This window comes from Nyctereutes procyonoides, unplaced genomic scaffold (assembly GCF_905146905.1).
Source record: "Nyctereutes procyonoides isolate TBG_1078 unplaced genomic scaffold, NYPRO_anot_genome, whole genome shotgun sequence".
NCBI lineage: Eukaryota > Metazoa > Chordata > Mammalia > Carnivora > Canidae > Nyctereutes > Nyctereutes procyonoides.
Genome location: NW_026575036.1, coordinates 19,496,183 through 19,520,872, shown reverse-complemented (window position 1 = coordinate 19,520,872; position 24,690 = coordinate 19,496,183). Strand labels below are relative to the sequence as shown.

Here is a 24,690-nt window from a genome sequence, read left to right as displayed (position 1 = left end):
ATAATTCTGCATTTAATATTATCTGTCATGTATATGTTTTATTCTTCTTTTAATAATCAATGTTGTAACTCTTGGCATTTATTACTTATGTTATCAATTATAATTTATAACTCATTTTCTTAATCTTCAATTTTAGTAAGTAAATCTTCTTCCAGGAAGAACAGTAAAGAGATTTTAAAACAGTAAATAATTTCAAATAATCACTCTATAATAAAAAGCATCCTCATTTGCATTTTATTTTCTTCCAAGAATAATGTAATTTTTATTTTCTTTTATATTTCTTTTATTTGATCATAATATATGGATTTAAAATTTTTTTCTGAATATAATTAATGGTTGGCATAGAAAATACTACTTAAAGAATTAGAGAATAACAAGACAATAGAGTTATTGGAATTCTCACCTTAGTGATTAAATTATATTCATTTGAAAATTAGGCAAAATAAGAATAATAAAATTCTAAGTTAAATTATTGTCTTATTTCTTTACCTGAACCCAAAGTTCTACAAAAGTGATAATATATATGAGATAATATCTTTTTTGTAATGATTTTTAAATATACCTTAGTTAGTTCAAATATATTAGAGATCATTTAAAATTTGTTTACTAAGGACAGTTTTTCAATCCTATGAAAAACACAAAAACTAGTATATGTCAAAAAAAAGATGTGTTCAACAATCAAAATCACCCCTACAAAAGGCGAAGTAATTAACAAACTCACAAAATAACCAGTGTTCCCAGAAAATAAGCAATCTTCTAAAAGACCAACTCTGTGTTATTAGCAGAAAAATATATTCAGTGAAAACAAAACAAAACAAAAACCCCAGAAGCTAAATAAATTTTATCTGTGTAGGACTTTATTCTCTATATCAAATCCATGTTGGTATCAGGTACCCATAACAGTATATTTATATGTTTGGAGGTTTAGGCAGCCACTTATAATGACTACATAAAAAGAAAGAATGTCTTTTCATTTATAAAAACCAAAGCACTCTCCAAAACCTCAGAATATATAATGTTACTACATTACTTGAGGTATTTGGAAGAATATATATAAGAATTATGATGGCTATATATTTCATATATGGTGGCACCATTTTTTTCTATTTCTAATCTTTCTCTATTAAATTGGTTTGCCTTATATTTTAAGTTTCTCCTTGGATTACAATTTCCTTGTAATCTTAGAATCGTATGTGCCTATACTCCAATTGCCATGAAAATTATCATACTAAATATATAAGCACTTTTCAATTGTATCAATTTGTCTTCATTTTTAACATTTTCTTTAGATTTTATCAGCTATTACATTTTAGAATACAATCTTTATGACTTTATATTTAAAGAATTATTTTTACCTCATATTTTCATCATAATGTATATGTTAGAAATGTGATACATGTGTTTTATAGTTCTTAAAGGTCAATGCATGCTTTTAAGTCATTTATGATCTGAGTTTTTGAGACATTTTAAGACATCAACACTTATTTAGATAACTTTTTTGCTAGTTCAGCTGAGAAAATAAATATTGAGTCAAAATGCTTTGTCAGGTTTTTATGGAGAATAAAATAAAAATATTTACTTATAAGCTGCCTCATTCTAAAAAGGTTTTAAGGTAGTTTAAAAGATACATAAATCATGATAAAGTAAAAAATAAGGAAATTAAGAAGAAGGAAAATAAGTTTAGGAAAAAATTAGACTAAGCTAAGAGATCATGATATCAAAATAGCAAAAACAACCTGTACTAATGCTATTACTACACATCGGGCTCCCATGGGGAGCCTGCTTCTCCCTCTGCCTATCTCTCTGCCTCTCTCTGTGTGTCTCTCATGAATAGATAAATAAAATATTAAAAAAATAAGAATCTCACAGAAATAGATTTATGTTTTGTGAGCTAGGGAGTTAATGGTAATAGCCACGGTTGACACAGATCAGACAAGATACAAATATGAATATGCCCTAGTCCCATTCTGAGTAAGGTGGAAAGTCAATGGAAGTTTTTGCACAGATAAGAGCTGACATAAGTGAAAATGATCACTGTGATCATTCTACATTCAACGAATTGTAGGGTGCTAGCTAAGCACAAAGCAGAGAACACAGTTAGATGTCTAGTACAATAATCCTGGAGAGAAAGCAGGATCACTGAACCATGATGGTGGCAGCAGGTCTGGAGGTTTTTAGACATATTTTAGTGATAAAACCAATAAGATTTCTTGATGAAATGAATGTTGTATGTAAGAGAAGAAAAGTCATAGATGACTTCAAGGAAGTTTGCAAATGTTTTGTCAAGATGGGTAAAGATGTAAGAAAAGCAGATATAGTGGGGTGGAGGGAAGGTTTATTTTAGATCTAAGTGGAGATACTGGTAAGTAGTGAGTCAGTTGAATAAATGGGAGACTTATGCTTGAGAGCTTTCAGCAGTTAAATCCTTGAAACTGTATAAGATTACTTAGGGACTAAGAGAGATATAATTATTGAAGTACTGAGTCTGGGGTATTTTAAACTCAAAAGTTGGAAAGATGATCAGGAACCAGCAAAAGAGACTGAGGACAGCAGCTTGTGAGTGAGGAGGAAAAAATCACCTAGAAACTGATGTCCAGAAAGCAAAGGAGTAGAAGGTGATCAACTGTATTGATGCTGCTAAGAGATTAAATAAAGAATAACTCCTGGAATAAAAATGTGAAGGTCATTGGTGACCTGACAAGAGCTTTTTGATAGTGTTGAGATGAAAACCTGATTGAAGCAAATTCAAGACAGAATTTGAGAGTGGAATTAGAGATGGTGAAGATGAACAAATTATCGATTGCATTTTGCTTTAAAGAAACTCATAGAACAACACAATAGCTACAAGGAGATTTTCCTTTTTTTTTCTTTGTTTCCTCTTAAAGATGGGCACTATTGCTGAATACTTGTATAGTGATGCAAAAAAAAAAATCAAATAGAGAAAAAGGAAAATGGCAATGCAGAAAAGACAAGACAGAATGGTTGAGGAAATACTCTTGAATTAGCAGGAGGTGTTGGAATCTGGCTCCTGTGTGGAGAGTGGCTCTTAGATAGGAACATAGAGCTCATTCAGGTGATTGGGAGGGATGGCAAGGTACATAGTGGTTGCTTCTGATTTCTTTAATTTTCTTAGAAAAACAGAATCATGTTATTGACTAAAGAAGGAAGATAGGAAAGATATGTTGGAAATTTAAGGAAGGAGAAGTACAAAATAGCAGTCAGGAAGAGAAGAATATAAAGGTATTAGGAAAACCTAATGAATGGCCCAGTAGCACTGCAGTCCTGCTTGAAGTGAGTGGTCATGAATTCAAGGTGGTGTAACCAGTCTTAGTGTTGGGTATTTTTCTCTAGCCACCTTTAGCTTTGAGAGTGCAGGCATAGACATAAGTGGACAGTTGGAATTAATCCATGATATATCCAAGTGAGTATAATGAAGTAAGAGAAGCCAAGAGAACTGGAGGGCTGGGGGTTCTATACACAGGAGTAACTATAACATGTGGCTCTGGGATTGAAGCTAGATATCATGAAATTGAGAGAAAAACACTGAAAAAGTGATAAAATCAATGATTTATGGTGGGTCAAAAAATTTTAGGAGTCAAAATACTAAAACAAATAAATTGAGAGGAAAGATAGGTGGTGGTCAGAGACCAGAGTCTTTGATATTATAAAAACAGCAATAATAAGGTTAGAGTAGAACCATAGGAAGGACAACATAAATGAGCAGAGTATTTCAAGGAACTGAGAGGACAGTGTAATGTAAGGATCATCTGCATGTCAACTGAAATCAACAAAAAGTATGATAGAAGTAGTTCTCGAGATAGTGACAGTCATCTGGGCTCTTAACTCCTCCTCAAGGAATGAGTAGAAAGGATGCAAGGGATTAGTAGAAAACTTCAAAAAGGAAAAATGAATGAGAGAAGCAGATGATATGAAATTCTAAGCAGGGCTTTTTGAGCAAGAAAGGAGAATACTATGGAAGTAACAAGAAGCAAGAAGGACAACTACCCTGCCACCAGGCCCAGTGTCCAGGGAGTCTGAACAAAGTGCAGGAAAAGCAATTAGAGCAATATTTCAGATGAATTAAGAAAGGGAAGAAGGGGCAGCTGGTGGCTCAGTCAGCTAAGTGTCTGCCTCGGCTCAGGTCCTGATCCCAGGGTCCTAGGATTGAGCCCACCTCTCTCCATTCAGCAGGGAGTCTGCTTCTCCCTTGGCTTCTCCTCCTGCTCATGCACACATGTGCATGCACTCTCTCACACACATGTTCTCTCAAATAAATAGATCAAATCTTAAAGAAAACAAGGGGAAGGAAACGTAGTGAAGAGATGGATATTATAGGACACTTGGCTGGTGACCAACAATGAATTTCAGGGGGCAGAGTGGGAAGATTTTAAGAGTTAAGTGTGGATAGAAATGGAGTCAGAAAAGGGAGCACCCAGAACTGTGTTAATCAGGGATTTCTGGGCTTCTTTGGTTAGTGCCATAAATGAGATCTATGGGCATGATTAGACCTGAGGGTCTCTGGGCAAATAGTGTTTTGGGAGTTGGTAAGTGTTGAGGATGGGGATGCACAGGGAGATCTTGACAGGAGCACAGTTCTCCTTGTATTCAGGCACATAGTACAACAGAAATTTGTATTTAATCAGAGTTTGGATTTGGCCATGTGAGGAGCATTAAAGGGAAAATGAGGTAAAGTACAGAAAAGGAAGTGGTTTTAATTATGGGCTGTGGAATCCAAGCTCTTGAAGGAGGGACCTGAGGACATGAGTGGAAGAAGGGATAAACAAGCAGTAAGTTGAATGGAAGGTCCGGGTGGGAAAGGGTGGAAGAAATGGTGGAGTTGGGAGGAGATCTGAAGGAATAAACTAGAAAAATAAGAGTTAGTGGTCAGAAAATAAATGCTTAAAATTAACATTTTAATTTTTTTGCAGTTATTAGTCATATCAAGAATTGTAAGGATTCTAAGCCTCTGTGTATCATAAACACTTTGGCAGACTAAATCTCTGAGAATGCTGCAAATAATGCTTTTACGTACATAAAATATAAAATATAGAACTAAAAGAAAACCAAATATATTGAAATATACTTTCAAAAATATCAAGGAAGCAAATATATGTTTATTAACACGTTAGTGTGCTTACTAGCACATTAAAAACAAGATTATGTCTAATATATTTTTGAAGAAGTGATGCATTAACAGATGAAATATTGGATGAGAATATCTGTGAATGTTATTGGTGATAGTGATTTATTGCTTACATTTCATGTTTGAAGGAGTAATGAATTTGGCTTAGAAATTAGTAAAAATTACCATTTAATTTTTATCATTAAAGTTTCAAGGACCACATTCAAGTCTGTGAACCCCTGTCTGGAATGTGATCAGGAACAGGTGACAAGATCATCAAAAAAAGAGGAATTAAGAGGCGAGGGCATTGGAAGGATCATCTATCTACACCGATGTTGATATCCAGAGAATTCGCAACTTTTGGGCACTTCTGGCTGTGGGCTAAGGGTCTCCTTAAGCGAGTCCTCTGTAACACTCTTTCTGCTTTTTATGGCCATGTGACTAAGGCTGGTGATTTGCTTTAGAGCTGAGAGTCCATTATACAAGCCTGGACTAGTTAGTAGGTTATCGAGGAAAGAAAACTGGCTGGAGAAATTCATACTTTTGGGATATGTTCTAAATGACTTATTTCCTCTTGGTCTGGCTCATTTTGCAGAAGGTATCTGTAAAAAGCAGCTCTGGAGTGTCTTTTGCTTCATTGCATTGCTTTCATACTGTGAATAATCTACTGAGGGGCCTGGCTTCTAGCCTTATCTAACTCTGGGAAGTTCTTTGAGGCCTAAACATTCCTTTCATAAATCACTAAAGCTGGTCCCTAAGGTAGTATCAAATGGACCATTTTAATATGTTGATATATCACTTTCCAGTTTAAGTGTTTTATATTCCCTCTTATTATGGCATTAAAGGTTTCCAGTTCTATTTGTGAGACATTTCCAGGGATTTAGTTTTAACAATGATGAACTCATTTTCTTTTCTAAATAGATTTAAAATTTTGGTTACTGTGGATGAATATCAATTCTTCAGAGCGAAAATTTAAAACTCAACTTTCTCAGCACAATTATCTTTATACTTTCCTGAGAGGGTTACACATTTCAAGACACCCTATAATGTTTCAGAGGAAAATTAATTTTGAAATGATGTTTTGATTGTTGATGTGTATATCATTAAAGATAATATAATTATTTTAATTCACTTATTTGTTGTTTTTATTTAAGGAGAAAATATAAAGCAATATCCCATTTGGAGTGGATATAATATCCCTTCCTTAGGATTTTAGAATATTTCGAGTCCATTTGTATATAGAGAACAGATATCTTAATGTAATTTTTATGCTACTAATGTATCAACATTCATAAACATGCAAAATTGAGCTTACGAATAATTAGACATATAAGATATGCCATGGCGCAAGATTATTCATTTTCTCATGACCAACTTATTTATACAATATATTATGACTTATCATAAAATTTGTTGAAACTTTATATTTCACAAAGCTTGGAATTATGCAAACAAGATGAAAAATAGATTACTAGGACCATCGGTTCATTTTTTGGAACTTCTTTAGTGTAATTACATTCTTCAAAAATGATAAATTCCTCCCTCCATCAAACCTTAGTTCTCTATCATTAGGAGACTGGGTAGAAAAAAAAAAAGAGTCTGGGTAGAGAATGGGCTAGATGGGTGGTAGGTATTAGAATGGCGCTTGTTATGATGAGTACTGGGTGTTGTATGTAAGTGATGAATCATTGAATTCTACTCCTCAAGCCAATAATGCACTGTATGTTAACTACTTAGAATTTAAATAAACATTTAAAGGAAAAAATTATAAGTTCCTTTAATTTTCAACTCTCTTTTTGAGAACACTTACGTTATATAGGAGTCCCTTTTCATGCTAGGTTCCGTTAGCAATAATCTTTCCAGATTCTACCCTCCTACTATAACTTTCTAAATTTAGAAAACACCACCAAATGCAGCCCTCAAGGGGAAGAGATTGTCTCATACATTTGGGTATTATGAAGTATCTAATCTAAAAGACAAGAAAAAACATATACAATTTTCCTATGGCAGTAATTACACTGTTCCTTAAACACTTCTATTTACCCATTTAAATATTCTTTAACAGGGATAGTGCTAGTTTGTTGTTTAATGACAAACTTCTGTTTACCGACTTTGGATCAGAGTTATCTCAATTTGATATAATCCTTGGTAATATGTTCAACATAATTAATCCTCATTTTAATCTCAAAATTCATATTGATTACCATTCCTTTTTACTTCATAAAAATAATCCTGCCTAAATTGTCTGCTTTTGAAGTTAACTTTGTATCTTTCCTATAACTTTTTATCCCTCTACTATACTTTTATGAAGCTGTTCTTTGATCTAGTATCTTCTTTTTCATTTTCCTATAACCTCATTTATTTTATTTACCTCATTATTTACCTTATTATTTAACTTTTAATATTAAGTAGAAATCTTTTTCTCTCTGCTTCCTTGCCAACACACTCTCCAGCTTTTGCTCAGATGTTTACTCCTCAAAGAAAGTTTTACCATCCCAGATCTGAGATAAATCATGATCACTTTGAGCAAACATAGAAATGGCATTTTGGGGATGCCTGGGTGGCTCAGTTGGTTAAGGCCTTCCATGACTCAGATCATGATCCTGGGGTCCTGAAATTGAGTGCCTAGTCAGGCTTCTGCTCAGCAGGGCATCTGCTTCTTCGTCTGACCCTCCTCCCTCTTGTGCTCTATCTCTCTGTCTCCCATAAATAAATAAATAAATAAATAAATAAATAAATAAATAAATAAATAAATAAAATCTTTTTAAAAATGGTATTTTACTAGTTTAGTAAACTCAATTCTAGACGATATTGAAAAGATTTTCTGAGAGTCTCCGGTAAAGGTCCTTTGTTTTAAGATGGAGTTTGAACAGAGACAGACCTCTTCTTCCTTGGACGTTATAAGGTCTGCATGCAATAATTCCTAGCTCTGCTGCAGCCATATTGTAACTACAGAGAAGATGAGTCTTAAATGAATTTGATTCTAAAACATTGCAGGTGGAGATGCAGGGGGTTGGGAGGAAATGGATCTTGATTATATTTTTGAGACACTGATTTCACTAAGGCCTAAAAGCCACCTATTTCTTTTTTTTTTAATTTTTATTTATTTATGATAGTCACATAGAATGAGAGAGAGAGAGGCAGAGACACAGGCAGAGGGAGAAGCAGGCTCCATGCACCGGGAGCCCGACGTGGGATTCGATCCCGGGTCTCCAGGATCGCGCCCTGGGCCAAAGGCAGGCGCCAAACCACTGCGCCACCCAGGGATCCCAAAAGCCACCTATTTCTTAAGCAATTTTGATTTGAGGGTTTGTTATTGACGGCTGGAAATGTTTTAATAGACACAAACTCTGCTCAGCTATTTAAATTATTCTTTAACTAGAAGTAATGAATCCTTGTTTCCCCTGATCTCCTCCTATATTAGCCATGAAAGCTGCCAACTTTAGGCAACATCAACAACCATCTGCTACCCAGGCTGGTATGAATTGCAGATAGTTACATAATTATGCTGCTTGGTTCTCTGACAAATTTGTTATCTGACCTCAGCTGGTTTCTCAGTTTTGCTAGATGATTCTTCTTTTTACAATCTATCTCCACCTGGATGACTAATGGACATAGCATGAACTAGCACATCAAAATCTGAACTCCTTATTTTCTCCAATCATCTATTTTTAGTAGATAATTCTGTTAAAGTAGATGATACTGTTGTCCATTTCAGTAGGTGATTCTGTTGGTTAATCTGAATTCTTGGAATTATGCCAAGTCCTCTTTCACATCTCTTATCAAATCATCAGAAAATATTGTTGGATCTTGTTCCAAATGAATCCTGAATATACTTCTCACTTCTGTGACCATACTAGTCAAAGCTGACTTTATCTACTGCTTGGACTGTCACCTTTTGTCTTCTAACTGCTCTCCCAGTTTCTAGAGATTCACAGAAGTTTTTTCTCCCACCATTCATGAGATTTCTACTTCCTTTCAATGAACAGATAAAATAAGACTTGTAAAATATACATCCAATTTTGTCATTTCTCATCTTAAAATGCTTCAATGGATTCTCATCACATTTAGAGTAAAATCCAAGTCTTTAACCAGGACTTGTAAATAAACCTTCTGATGACTCCGGTTCCATCTATTTCTCTATCCCAAATGTGTCCACTCTCCCCCTGCCTTGCTCAACCCTAGTGACACTGGTCTCCTTGCTGTTCCTTGAACATCCAATCATACTCCTACAATAGGGCTTTGTATTATTCTAATAGTAGTACTTTTCCTCCAGATAACTGCATGGACCAATCCTTCACTTCACTGAATCTCTTTTTCAGTGTTATCCCATCAGAGTAAGCCATTCCTCCCACTCATAGCCCTTGCTGTCTTCCATCTCTACTTATCTACTGGCCCCTGCTTTATTTCTTCCTGATTGATCTTGTTTCCTCTCTTCAGAATGTAAGTTCTGTGAGGTTGGCTTAGAGAAATAAGACCTTCACCCACACTCTTTTATGGAAGTTTTTCTCTTGAAATTACCAATAACGTTGTTATGGGCTGAATTTAGTCCCTTCAAAATCTCTGTGTTGGAGCTCTAACCTCCAGTAACTCAGTATGTGACGATATTTAGAGATAGTCATCAACGAGGTAATTAAGTCAAAATAAGGTCATTAGGGACAACTATAATCCAATATGACTGGTGTTCTTATAAAAAGAAAAAAATCAGAACACAAACACACACAGAGGGGAAGACTACATGAAGACAGCCATCTATAATCCAAGGAAAGAGGTCTCAGAAGAAGCCAACCTGACTGACATCTTGAGCTCAGACTTCTAACCTCTATAAGTGTGAAAAGGTAAATTCTATTGTTTAAACTACCCAGTCTGTGGTACTTTGTGATGGTAACCCTAGTAAGCAAATATACACCTATAAAATGCCAAATTCAATAAACTTTTTACTCCTCAACTTCTTCAACCCCCTTTTAACTTATACAACTTTGAAATAAGTTATTAAATCAATACTTTAAAAAAATATAATTTAACAATTACTACAACAGAACACCTACATACTTAGCAGCCAGGCAAAGAAATAGCATTGTCATCACCCCAAGAGCCTCTTCCCCATTACTCTCTGCCCCCTCACAAGGCTATACTATACGGAATTTTGCATTAAACATTCTCTTTTTTGGGAAGTTTTACATGTCATATATATACTTCTTTAAACATTGCTACATTATTTTCTGCTTTTAGACTTGATATAAGTGGACTTAAATTGTATCTATTATTCTATGGCTTGTTTACATGCACTAAATATTTGAAGTGTTTTGTAATGAGAATTCATTATTTTGCATGCAAATGAGCCATACTGATCTAGCATCAATGACAATGAAATGCAAACTTGAAGGAAAAAATATTTGCAACAGATATGACATGAAAATGTTAATAACCTTGCTCTGTAAGTTGATCATAAAGTTATTAATATTAAACAGAGAAAAGAACATACAGAACTTCTAGAAATGAAAATATAAGTAGCTATTATGCATATTAATATGCTAATCTCAATAGTAATTAAAAATAATAAAAATTATGAGGTAGTACTTTTGCTTAATTAACAAAGAATTTTTAATGTCAAAATGTTAATAAAAATTCTTTAATGATAAAATATGGGCATTGCTGTTTGGATAGCAATTTGGATCAAATATTTGCCAAGTGTTTGAAAGGTTCTGCCTTTTAATCTAGGAATTCTACTTCTAGGAATCTTTTCTAAACAAAATAGAAATTCTGACTAAAGGTTTTATACAATGTTGTCCCTTATGAAATTGTCATAACAGTGAAAAAGAAAATGTGGAAAGTAACTAAATATAGTAGCCACATTGTTTTTTTTATTTAATTTTTTTAAAATTATTTTTATTTATGTTAGTCACACACAGAGAGAGAGAGAGAGAGAGAGGCAGAGACACAGGCAGAGGGAGAAGCAGGCTCCATGCACCGGGAGCCCGACGTGGGATTCGATCCCGGGTCTCCAGGATCGCACCCTGGCCAAAGGCAGGCGCTAAACCACTGCGCCACCCAGGGATCCCAGTAGCCACATTGTTATCTGTGATTGTTGGTGATCAAGAGGTATGAATCATCATTTTCTATATCTTGGGTAAATTTCCCTTTTAGATATTTTTGTGATATAGCTTTAATAGCTACAGGTTTTCTTGTCCTGTAATTTTCTAATAATATGCATTTCTATATCATGAAATCAATTTAGACGTGATGAGCCATTTTACTTATTTTCTTTAACTTCTTTTGACATTTCCAAAAATCCATGTTTGGCTCTGGTTTTCTTGTTAGTTTTCATATTATCATGTAAACCTACATATTTTCAGAGAAAGTGTACTACATTTCTTCTGGGAATTTCAGCACCACTTCTTGTACTTTTTCTATTCTGTCTCTGAGGTAAAAAAGTGAAAACTGTATTTCCTAGATGCTCTTGCCACTGAGAGGCATGGAGTCAGGGTGGGGAATTGGAATGGCATGGAAATGCAGAAGCCACTACTATTCTTGCTGTGGGGGGCAGGGCTCTGGCCTCTAGGGGATAGAGGTACTGGGGGTGCCAGGGTCCTCAGGGCTTCTCCTGTGGTTCCTCCACATGGGAGCTACAGGCAGATGATTCAACTGTGATTTCCTGTTTTTCTCAAAACCAGGAGACATCCACTCTAAAAACTCTTATAGATGATTTTGTTTTCTCTTTTAAGAATCTAATTCAATAGTCTATTATAAACTATCCAGATATGCTTTATCTTTCCTGAAAGGTGAATCATCTTTCACTGAAAGAAAAACAGAAAAACTTTATAGAAAGCTATAGGTTGATCCTATGAGCTAGATTTTATCGGAAACAAGTTCAATCACTACAAAATTGATCAGAGATCCATAATACATTGACCATTGATAAATCTAATGGCCACTTGTACAATGGTGAATTAGCTGCCCATCACAGATAGTGTTTAAACTGAGATTGAGAGAATGTAGGTCATGAATGTCCTGCAGGGAATTCCAACCTTTGAGAAGAAGTCAAACAAGATGATCTAGACATTTTTCTAGAGCAACTTTATTAGTCTTCTTGCTTTTCCTATCTTTTTATTACTAAATCTTACATATTTTGATGATTTGCATAAGAAATATTCTAAAATATATATTTCCCTCTCTGAAGTGTATTAAAAAAGTCTCCATATACATTCTTTATTCATTTGTCTGGTAATTTGCTTTGCATCTCAGAGCAGTAAAAAACTTAAATTACCCCATAAGTTGATTCTTTCTGGAATGGAATCTGCCTATTCTGATAGTCTCTCAAACTTGCTCTCTTCTTACCGACTCCGCTTTCTTCCACAGCAGTGTACCGCCTACACTACAACAAAAATGATCTTCATCAGGGTGCATTACTGATCCCTTAAAGAATGCTGATGTTTTCCCACAGAAAAAAGTACAGACTTCTGATGGGAGCCTTTAAGGATGGGTTGAGGGGGAAAGTTGCAATGAGAGAATAGTATGAAATGAGTTTGAGATGCAATCAAAGCCAGGTCTTTCACAGTTTTTACCCCTCTGCTGTCTCCAATGCATCCTGCACCACTATATACTAGTCACCCTGGCCTCCTTTCAGCTTCCTTTTTTTAAAGATTTTATTTATTTATTCATAAGAGACAGAGAGAGAGAGAGAGAGAGACAGAGACACAGAGACACAGAGACACAGGCAGAGGGAGAAGCAGGCTCCATGCAGGGAGCCCAAGGCGGGACTCGATCCCAGGTCTCCAGGATCATGCCCTGGGCTGAAGGCGGCCCTAAACCATTAAGCCACCCGGGCTGCCCTCCTTTCAGCTTCTTGAACATGGTAGGCTCTTTCCTACACTCCTTGTACCTATGACTCTCATCCTTACTTTCATAGTACAGCTAGTTCCGTTCCTTTACATTTCAGCCTAGACCTTGTGTACTTAAAGGCTTAGCCTGATCATCTTATTCAAGTCAGTCTTCTTTTCTTTTCTTTTTTTTTAAGATTTTTATTTATTTATTCATGAGAGGCACACAGAGAGAAGCAGAGATATAGGCAGAGGAGAAGCAAGCTCACCATGGGACTTGATTCCAGGACTCTGGCATCATGACCTGAGCCAAAGGCAGATGCTCAACTACTGTGCCACCCAGGTGCCCCTAGTCTACTTCTTTTATTCTCTATATTAGTCACTTACGTTTTTCTCATAGTCCTTAAACCTACATATAGAGATTTTATTATTTGGAATTAGTTCTTTGTTTTCCTGATATCCACTAGAATGCAAGCTTCAGGAGGGCTTGCTAAGCATAGATTAATTACTTGTAATTAATTATTTGTATTAGTATAGCTTCATAGACTAAGACTGTATTTCATAAACTAAAATTATTTTGGTAGTAAGTAAATCTTACTACCAAATAGGATTATTTTTATTTTTCTTTCTATTCTTATAGTGTATTTCACTGAGAAGTTTCCCAACCTAGTTATTTCTAAGTCTAAATAAATGAAGAAAATAATATGTTGGGACTGTTAACTTGCTAGTAGCTAAAAGCAACCTTGGAGAAGAGCTAGGAAAACCCAAGTTAGTTTTGGATGCAAAGGTTCTATCTTTAAGTCAAATTCTGAGATGCACAAACTATTATTTTGTTCATATAATTTCTCTTTGATTTTCATGCTTGTTATACAACTAGAAGTGTTAAGTACAGCTGTAATGTTGGAAAAGATTTTAAGTGGATGGTCATCATTCAAAGTTAATGAAAGGACTATGTATCTTAGAGGTAATTTTTTTTTTTTTTGGAGAAGGAGACAGAGAGGGTCGAGAGGGGCAGAGAGAGATTCTTAAGCAAGCTCCCCACCCAACAGATAGCCCAATGTGGAGCTCTTTCTTACAACCCTGAGAACATGACTTGAGCCAAAATCAAGAGTTTGACACTTAACTGACTGAGCCACCCAGGTGGCCCAAAGGTAATTTTAAATGTAAGCTGTTTGTCACCCTAGAAATACATATGCAGAATTCATCCATTGAATTCTCAAATTGATCCCACACAGAACATAGTAAAGGAAAACAAACTCTTTGACTACTTCAAAATAGTTGAAGAGATAGCATTTCCTAAGTAATAATATTTGACTGTGCCATAATCACAAATAAAAAATTATGATGATGGACTTATAAGAATGGAATTCAACTGTCATATAATATGCAATTCCAAATATTCAGGTTAGTAGATAATATATTCGGACAATCTATTTTCTACCAATTAATATAGGACATTTACAAAATTAGAGATTTGGGGGTCACAGATTATATAGTAATTTATTAAATATGGCAGGGTAAAGTAATACTAAAAACACCTTTTATACTACCCTCTTCTTCTCTATTTGGGCAACTATACAAGATTAGATGCTCAAAATAATTCTGGTCTTTAAAATGCTTACAGAGGAAGTATCTGCAAAAGTGATGATTTCAATATAACATTTTAATTCCATAACGTAGGAATTAAATCTAAACATCCCAACTATCCTCTTGGTTCTTTTATACTGTACTACTTACTTAGGTAGTATAGAAGGAAGCCCACGGGTAATGAAGTTAATATCTAAAGGTTTCATCTAGAGAATGGCTTCCTAGCCCTTCCTCTCTTGCTACTAGGAAGAAGAGGACAAAGTGAAAATATAAAATATGTTTTTCATCAGTGTTTAAGTCAGTGGCTTTGGTTATATAGTCTAACTTAATAACTTGGAGTTACCAAAAGTAGTAGGTTAAATGATGACATTACATCATCTATGGTAACATCAGAATAAATTACAGATTTATTAGAAGCTACAAAATCAATGCAATGAATATATAGCAACTTTAAATCAAATGGAAGAGATGCCTTGCACTTTGAAAACCCACCGTAGACTTCACCACTGCCCTCTTTCAAGTTCTGGCCGTCATCATCTTTTAATCATTCTATAATAATAACCTTGTAATTCATCTCCTTACATCTTTCTTCCCTATTAATACACTTTCCACAATCACCAAAGTGATTTTTCAAGTGCAAACATCTGATTATGTTACTCAAACCACCTTAAAGTTTCCAAATGGTTATGACTTGTCCTTAGGAGGAAGTCCAGCCTCTAAAATGCCCTTAAAAGTATTCCCTGATTTGACTAAGATATCTGTTATCTGTTAAAAACTAGAAGGAAGAATAAAAGCTCAAAATATGCACATTCATACAAATAATGAAATGCATAAAATGCTTCTTTGTGGATATTTAGTTATGACAGATCCTTAATCTAAATTCTACAATTTATAGTATGCAATAAGGCAACTAGCTTATTAAAACTGATATTCAAAATACTTTGTAGCTATTTGCACATTCCTAATTTAGCTCATATTGATGAATAAAAACAAAAGATTCTTAAACGACAATATAGAATTCCTTAGGAAAAAACAAAAGAATTCCTTAGAGATAGTGCATTTCTGATGAAACATTCGTGGTGTTACATTTCCCAGCTGTAAACATCTGATAGGGAATAATGTATTATGATAGCAACAAGTGTTCAAATCAGAGAGGAGTGGAGATGCAAATCACCATATCCAATAATTTTCTAGACTATCTCTCACATGATGTCTTAAGCTTTGTATGAATCAAATTTTGGATTACCATGTGGCATAATACAAACCTTGTGCTTAACGGGGAGGTGTATCAACATTCTGGACATATAAACTGTAATTTAAATTACCCAGATTGTTCTTATAACTAAATTTTATTCTATGCATAAATCATAAATTAATTCAGCTAATATATGTTAAGCCACTGTTATGTGCCAAAAATGTCTCCTATGTACTAGAGATTCAAAGGTTAAAGAAGTCAGACAAGAGCTTATTCCCATGGAGCTTATGTTCAAATAAGGATGGAGATAGACAATAAACAGTATTAATGATTAAGATAATTTGGGCAGCCCTGGTGGCTCAGAGGTTTAGAGCCGCCTTTAGCCCAGGGTGTGATTCTGGAGTCCCGGGATCGAGTCCCGGTTGGGCTCCCTGCATGGAGCCTGCTTCTCCCTCTGCCTCTCTCTCTCTCTCATGAATAAATAAACAAATAAATAAATAAATCTTAAAAAAATTAATAACGTAATTTTGAGTAGTTATAAACATTATGAATGAATGATACAGAATTAAAATAAGGGATTTCTGGGGGGGAGGGGCAAGATGGCGGAAGAGCAGGGTCCCCAAATCGCCTGTCCCCACCAAGTTACCTAGATAACCTTCAAATCATCCTGAAAATCTACGAATTCGGCCTGAGATGTAAAGAGAGACCAGCTGGAACGCTACGGTGAGAAGAGTCCGCGCTTCTATCAAGGCAGGAAGACGGGGAAAAAGAAATAAAGGAACAAAAGGCCTCCGAGGGGGAGGGGCCCCGCGAGGAGCCGGGCTGAGGCCGGGGCGAGTGTCCCCAGGACAGGAGAGCCCCGTCCCGGAGGAGCAGGAGCTGCACCAACCTTCCCGGGCGGGCGGAAAGGGGCTCGCAGGGAGGTGGAGCAGGACCCAGGAGGGCGGGGATGCCCTCGGGCTCCCGGGGACACTCACAGACACCTGCGAGCGCAGGAGAGTGCTCCGAGCTCCCTAAGGGCTGCAGCGCGCACGGCGGGGCCGGAGCAGCTCGGAGGGGCTCGGGGGCGGCTCCAGGGAGGGGGCTGCGAGGCGGGAGCGCGAATCCAACAACACAGGCCCGGGAGCACAGGGCACCGGGACACAGCCCAGGATCCGGCCTCCCCCGGGACAGGCAGAGGCCGGGAGGGCCCGAGACAGCGAGGACGCTCCTGCCCCGAGCTGAGCAGATCAGCGGCCCCGCCCCGGAGCCTCCAGGCCCTGCGGACGGAGAACCGAGAGCCCCGAGCCCCGTAGTTCCTGCGGAGGCTGAATCCAGGCTTCCAGAGCTGCCATAGCAACTGCTGCTGTTCCTCCTGGGCCCCACGGGGTAAACAACCCCCGCTGAGCCCTGCAGCAGGCAGGGGCAGAGCAGCTCCCCCAAGTGCTAACACCTGAGAATCAGCACAACAGGCCCCTCCCCCAGAAGACCAGCTGGACGGACCAGTGATACTCCCCCGTGTTCCAATACAACTTGTTTTTGGCCACTCTGCACTGAGCAAAATGACTAGAAGGAAAACCTCACCTCAAAAGAAAGAATCAGAAACAGCCCTCTCTCCCACAGAGTTACAAAATCTGGATTACACTTCAATGTCAGAAAGCCAATTCAGAAGCACCATTATACAACTACTGGTGGCTCTAGAAAAAAGCATTAAGGCCTCACGAGACTTCATGACTGCAGAATTTAGATCCAATCAGGCAGAAATTAAAAATCAACTGAATGAGATGCAATCCAAACTAGAAGTCCTAACGACGAGGGTTAACGAGGTGGAAGAACGAGTGAGTGACATAGAAGACAAGTTAATGGCAAAGAGGGAAACTGAGGAAAAAAGAGACAATCAATTAAGGGACCATGAAGACAGATTAAGGCAAATAAATGACAGTCTAAGGAAGAAAAACCTACGTTTAATTGGGGTTCCCGAGGGCGCCGAAAGGGACAGAGGGCCAGAATATGTATTTGAACAAATCCTAGCTGAAAACTTTCCCAATCTGGGAAGGGAAACAGGCATTCAGATCCAGGAAATAGAGAGATCCCCCCCTAAAATCAATAAAAACCGTTCAACACCTCGACATCTAATAGTTAAGCTTGCAAATTCCAAGGATAAAGAGAAGATCCTTAAAGCAGCAAGAGACAAGAAGTCCCTGACTTTCATGGGGAGGAATATTAGGGTAACAGCAGACCTCTCCACAGAGACGTGGCAGGCCAGAAAGGGCTGGCAGGATATATTCAGGGTCCTAAATGAGAAGAACATGCAACCAAGAATACTTTATCCAGCAAGGCTCTCATTCAAAATGGAAGGAGAGATAAAGAGCTTCCAAGACAGGCAGGAACTGAAAGAATATGTGACCTCCAAACCAGCTCTGCAAGAAATTTTAAGGGGGACTCTTAAAATTCCCCTTTAAGAAGAAGTTCAGTGGAACAATCCACAAAAACAAGGACTGAATAGGTATCATGATGACACTAAACTCGTATCTGTCAATAGTAACTCTGAACGTGAATGGGCTTAATGACCCCATCAAAAGGCGCAGGGTTTCAGACTGGATAAAAAAACAGGACCCATCTATTTGCTGTCTACAAGAGACTCATTTTAGAGGTAAGGACACCTACAGCCTGAAAATAAAAGGTTGGAGAACCATTTACCATTCAAATGGTTCTCAAAATATACCCTAAAAACTACAGAACACTTCTGAAAGAAATTGAGGAAGACACAAAGAGATGGAAAAATATTCCATGCTCAAGGATTGGCAGAATTAATATTGTGAAAATGTCAATGTTACCCAGGGCAATTTACACGTATAATGCAATCCCTATCAAAATACCATGGACTTTCTTCAGAGACTTAGAACAAATTATTTTAAGATTTGTGTGGAATCAGAAAAGACCCCAAACAGCCAGGGGAATTTTAAAAAAAGAAAACCATATCTGGGGGCATCGCAATGCCAGATTTCAGGTTGTACTACAAAGCTGTGTTCATCAAGGCAGTGTGGTACTGGCACAAAAACAGACACATAGACCAATGGAACAGAATAGAGAATCCAGAAATGGACCCTGAACTTTATGGTCAACTAATATACGATAAAGGAGGAAAGACGATCCACTGGAAGAAAGACAGTCTCTTCAATAAATGGTGCTGGGAAAATTGGACATCCACATGCAGAAGAATGAAACTGGACCACTCTCTTGCACCATACACAAAGATAAACTCAAAATAGATGAAAGATCTAAATGTGAGACAAGATTCCATCAAAATCCCAGAGGAGAACTCAGGCAACACCCTTTTTGAACTTGGCCACAGTAACCGGAGAAGGACAAACAGTGTATGTTCTCATTCATTTGGGGAATATGAATAATAGTGAAAGGGAATATAAGGGAAGGGAGAAGAAATGTGTGAGAAATATCAGAAAGGGAGACAAAACATAAAGACTTCTAACTCTGGGAAACGAACTAGGGGTGGTGGAGGGGGAGGAGGGCGGGGGGTGGGGGTGAATGGGTGACAGGCACTGAGGGGGACACTTGACGGGATGAGCACTGGGTGTTATTCTGTATGTTGGTAAATTGAACACCAATAAAAATTAATTTATAAAATTAAAAAAAAAATAAAATAAGGGATTTCTTAAATTGGTGGTTATGTAATCTTCTCTCAGGAGGTCACATCAGCGCAGAAACAAAAATGACAAGAAGGAACCTGCCATGTCAAGATTCAGAAAATTCTAGTTACTACTTTATATAAAATATATAAAATATATTTTAAATATATGAACTGTGCCTGACACACTGTAGGCATTTAACATATATTTGTTGAATGAATAAATGAGCAAATAAATGAACAGCATAATGCTTATAAACATTAAAATCTAGCTTTATACTCCCTCCTGACTACATATTTTAGTCATGAAAATAGAAACAATGTATTGAGTCTTTTAAATTTATAAGAAAGCCTAAAATTTGTTTGCTTTCATGTGCTTCTCTCATTAGAAATAATTTAAACAGTTTGCAAATAAACTTAAGGGAATTTTAGAATGGTACTATCCACCAAACACTTAACATTTCTTAATGTTCATTGTATAGTTTCTTTGTATAGTCATAGTTAGAATAAGAAATAAATAATAAAAATTCTGCCTTAATAAGAATATTGTCTATTAGTTGGCCAAAAGGGAACTATTCTGAGTACATTTAAAGTTTCTTTAAAAATATAAGGGAAGGGAGAAGAAATGTGTGGGAAATATCAGAAAGGGAGACAGAACATAAAGACTCTTAACTCTGGGAAACGAACTAGGGGGGTGGAAGGGGAGGAGGCCGGGGGGTGGGGGTGAATGGGTGACGGGCACTGAGGGGACACTTGACGGGATGAGCACTGGGTGTTATTCTGTATGTTGGTAAATTGAACACCGATAAAAAATAAATTTATTAAAAAATAAATAAATAAAAAGCATGTTCTGTGCCTTCTGTGTGGGCTATATCACTGGGATGTCAGAGTATAATTGTGGTGTGCTGCAGGTGGCCCCTGCCACCTCCCAACAGCTAATCGGTAATTTTTTAGGAAATATGTGAACAGGTTGTTAAAAAACACTTACTAAAGTTGAAATTATGTAAACTTATTAATTAATTAAAAGAAAGGTAGCAAGTTCTCAAAACTCATAACTTCCTAATTATTTTACTGCATTTTAATGTTACCAATGCTCTTGAGGTTATGTCTACTGCATCTGTACAGTGGCAATATTATACATATGAAATGATATGTTACTCAGCATCTTTCCTTAGCTCCACATTTGGTGAAGTCACATGAGAAGTTTGAAATCAGACATGATGGAAATATTTACACCACAGAAATTGGCGGACTAACCCAGGGATTCCCCTTATCCCAGGAGAGTCAGTTTAACACTTCTCAGCAGATCACTGGTTATAACTATGCTGATGCCCTCATCACTGCTACAGCCTCTCTAGCTACAAACTTCTGTAGTCTAACCCCCAGGAACTGGGTTCTGCTTCATATTAGGGATGATAAATGAAGAGTAAGGAAATGAAGAGAGCAAGAGTAAGCTATGTCAACTTCTTGACAGGGAAGGTCGATTTTCAAAAGCAGGTGCTGGATTCTTTTGTACTTTATCACCCTTGAAATAATATCCACATTTCCCTCTGACTTCCTTTGTGGAACAGCCCTGCTAAGTGTGAAACTACTGAAACTGTGTTATCAAAGTTCAGAATGTAGAAAATGTTTTAAAATAAAAAAGATGCCATTTTCTCCCATTATAATAGTAATGGCTAAAAAGAAAGAGACTAACTTTGGAGTGGTAAGGTGGAAAATGTACTCATATACAATGATAGCAGGAGCATAATTAATGTTTTTTTTTAAGTTGGCAATATAAAAGTAAAATATTTAATTATTTACATTTAACCTGCAGAAAGGTTAATTTATAAAAAATGTATTCAAAATAGTACTACTTATTATAGAGAAAACTGAAATGGTATTCTTAGATTTACAGTCTAATGCTTTTCTCTAGGTAAATTTCATACATTTGCTTGAGAGAATATTAGGTATAATTTTAAGTGAAATTTACAAAATTTGAATGACATGGGGACTGTTCATTTAACATGATTCATAAAAGTAGGATAGGATATTACATGGTATATTCAACAGAAACAAAACCATAAAATTACATATGTGTATAAGAGAACTAGAAGAATTGTAGCTAACTTAGAATATTTGGGATATGACTGATTTTTTCTCCTTTCAAATTTTGGTAATTTCCAAATTTTCTAAAGAGACATAATAATAATGTCTAAAAAAATCAATGTAAATTAAATTTATGTGAAAACCTATTTAGACAATTTGCAAATAAATCCACACTTAAATAGGAAAATTCTAGAATGGTACTATTCACCAAATATTTGATACTCCCTGACGTTAATTCTACACTTTCTTTGTGCAATTATGGTCAGACTAAAAATTCTGGCATTAAAGAATTGATTATTAGTTAAATATATAACATACTCATCTATTTATATACAAATTATAATTTTTTTTCTGAATCAGTATTCTTGTCTTTAATTTAGCATCTTATAGTATTTCAGTCTCATAAAACTCTCAAATTAATATCAATTTTAATTCATTATAATTAAACTATATCATACAGAACGAGAAAAAAAGTATCAAAATTTAAATGATAGAGTTCTACAAATCCCAAAAAGACAGGAAGTCATTGCCTTAAGTATTTATTTTGGATTAACCAATGCTGTGAAAAATAAGTTTGCAGGAAAAGAACACATGTGCTGAGACACAGAGAGAGGGGTAAAGGAAGAAGCTACCATTTGGTGTCTTTCTATTTTATTATTATATTAATATGTACAGGACAAAAAAAAGGAGTTCGAAGGGTATTAATAGTAGTTCAATGAATTTCCTTTTGTTATGAGAAGTCTGGATATTATTATCTAATGGCCTAGCATTATGTAAAACTATAATGCAGCATTGTGATTTTTTTAATTGAAGTATAGTTGGCATATAATGATACAAGTGTACTACATAATGATTCAACAAGCATGTATGTTATGTACGCTTACTGTAAGTGTGGCTACCATCTGTTACCTTACAACGCTATTATCTTACCTGCATTATGGTATTTTAATTATGCTTTGTCATCCAGATAATAATCAAAAAGTATGAGGTATGTTGCAAAGTTACTTTTGTGACTCATAAAAGAAGAAATACCAAGTTTCAGGACACCCTTGACATTTCAAATTTACCTAGGAAAACACTGATATTGGTGTGCATATCAATTCTACCTTTTTCTTGAGAATCTTTTTTGGCCTAAAACCTTACAAATACTTAATAGAAATGCATCTTAAATGCCTGACTTACCTGAAATTTTGACTTGAGACACTACTCCATCTCCTCCATCACTGTGTGCACGAACCTCTACAACATACTCTCCATCCCTGGGGATTGGGACTTCTATGGAGTGTTTGTGAGTTGAATACAGCTTGCCATCATGCTGGCCATCAGGTCTATAGAGTACCTGAAAAAGTACCAAAATAGGTATACTTAATAAAGTGGACTAATGAGCCAATGCCAAAAACACTAAAACTATAATGAAAATGTTTTAGACTCTTATTAATAATAAAAAAAATCCTAGAAAGATGTGTGTAACACTAGATGGGAAATTCATGTTATTTTTAATTCACAAAAATCTATTTCACCTATTTTTTAGGGTGATCCAAGGGAAGTTTCTTAAGCAGCTTTTTTTTTTTGATAACCTAAATTAAAGAGTGGGGGTAAATGAGGTTTTTTTCTTATGGAATAGGTATAAAATGAGGGCTCTTTCAACATATTGAAGTCATCTTAAGACATTGTCTCATAATTTAATTTTTTTACATTATTCCTAAAGTTTAGTATTCAAAAAAATGTGTGATATAGAGAATATACAGAAATAATCTTTTTCCTTTTTGTTTGTTCATTTAAGGAATGTAACTCAATACAGAGTGTGCTGTGCATTAGGCAACACTCCTAAGTCATTGCCAAACAAAAATGGATTCTTTCTCCTCTTTATGCACTGATTTTTTAACAACTCTATTCCTTAAAGCAGTTATTCTACCTATCTTGCTCACTTGACATACCATTTTTGTAGGATTCACATATTTCCTCATTTCAAAATTTAACATGGTGTTATGTCATTTGATTCTGCTGTATGGCTAGAATAAGAAAGCTGAATGGGTTTTGTTGAAACAAACATCAATCAAGTCCAAACATCAATCACTTTTTATAAGAAAAAAACCGGTGTGTGGACTAATCCTGTAATCTTTTACATACCTTATATCCTGTCACTGTTGATTCATTTGATAGCGCAACCACATGATCCCAGGTAATTATGTAGCGTGAACCAGATCTTATGGAACTGATAATTCTTGGTGGCTGGCTTGGAGCTGTGGAAAGTAATAATATGCAAGTGACAGTCACCATATCCAACTTAAGTTCCGCAAACTGCCTAGAGTCAATTATGCTAATGATGTGACAACAAAAGCTACTGAGTGCTTACTATATGCCACACACTAGGCTGCTTAGTTCTGTCCTTGGGTTCCTTTAATGTACCCATGGCCTGTGAGGTAGGTCATATAAGTATCTTTTAGTCTCTTGTCATTGTTCTTTACTTGGGTTTCTTTTTTCACCAACTTTTATAACTGCTGTTTTTTAAGGTCATCTATCATCTCCAGTCAGTCAAATCCAATGTCATGTTTTATTCTTTTCAGACTTAATACCTTTGCAGAATTCCAGAGAGTTGACCTTCTAATCCCTTTCTGAATCTCATCCTTTTCTTAAATTCATGATTTCTTAACATTTGGTTTTCCTTCTACCTCTCTGGCTGCTCCTTCCCATTAACCATCCCATCCTGGTTCATGTCCTCTAATTCAAGATTTTGACATGACCTAGGATTTGTCCCAATTGCCTCTCTCTACTTGGATGTCTAAAAGGCTTCTCAAATGTAATCAGGATGGAACATTTGCCATGTACTTCCAAATCTTCCTCTCTGTGGGTTTTCCCGTTTTTTGGCAAATAACACGATTGAATTCTGAGTTTCTAAATAAAAAATCCAGTACTCAGTCTTCCATTTCATCCATGCCAACATCCAAATCAGCACCAAATTGTGAACTCTGTCTGCAGAAAATTTTCTACTTCTCTCTATATCCATTATCAATTAGTTCTATCATCTAAAATTTTCCCCTAATTGGCTCTTTTGACTTTACTCTTACTCCATCACCACCCATTGCCCATCCAGAAGCCAGAATAACCTTATTATATATAAGGTTATATATATATATATATATATATATATATATATATATATATATAAATTAGGTATCACTCTCTACCTTAAAACCTTCCAATGGCTCTTATGAGACTTAGAAAAAATTCTAACTCCTAACATGACTTACAG

At 36.0% G+C, this 24,690-nt stretch overlaps 1 protein-coding gene across 3 annotated transcripts in view; it reads right to left on the bottom strand.

The window, feature by feature from the left end:
• CNTN1 (contactin 1) overlaps nt 1-24,690 on the bottom strand; it is a 347,447-nt gene that overhangs the window by 14,679 nt on the left and 308,078 nt on the right. For all 3 annotated transcript variants that reach the window (XM_055318909.1, XM_055318908.1, XM_055318911.1), the window contains 2 exons: nt 23,568-23,680; nt 22,620-22,776 (listed from right to left, as the gene is read on the bottom strand). In XM_055318909.1, the coding sequence (XP_055174884.1) occupies nt 22,620-22,776; nt 23,568-23,680 (270 nt within the window). The remainder of the gene's footprint in view (nt 1-22,619; nt 22,777-23,567; nt 23,681-24,690) is intronic.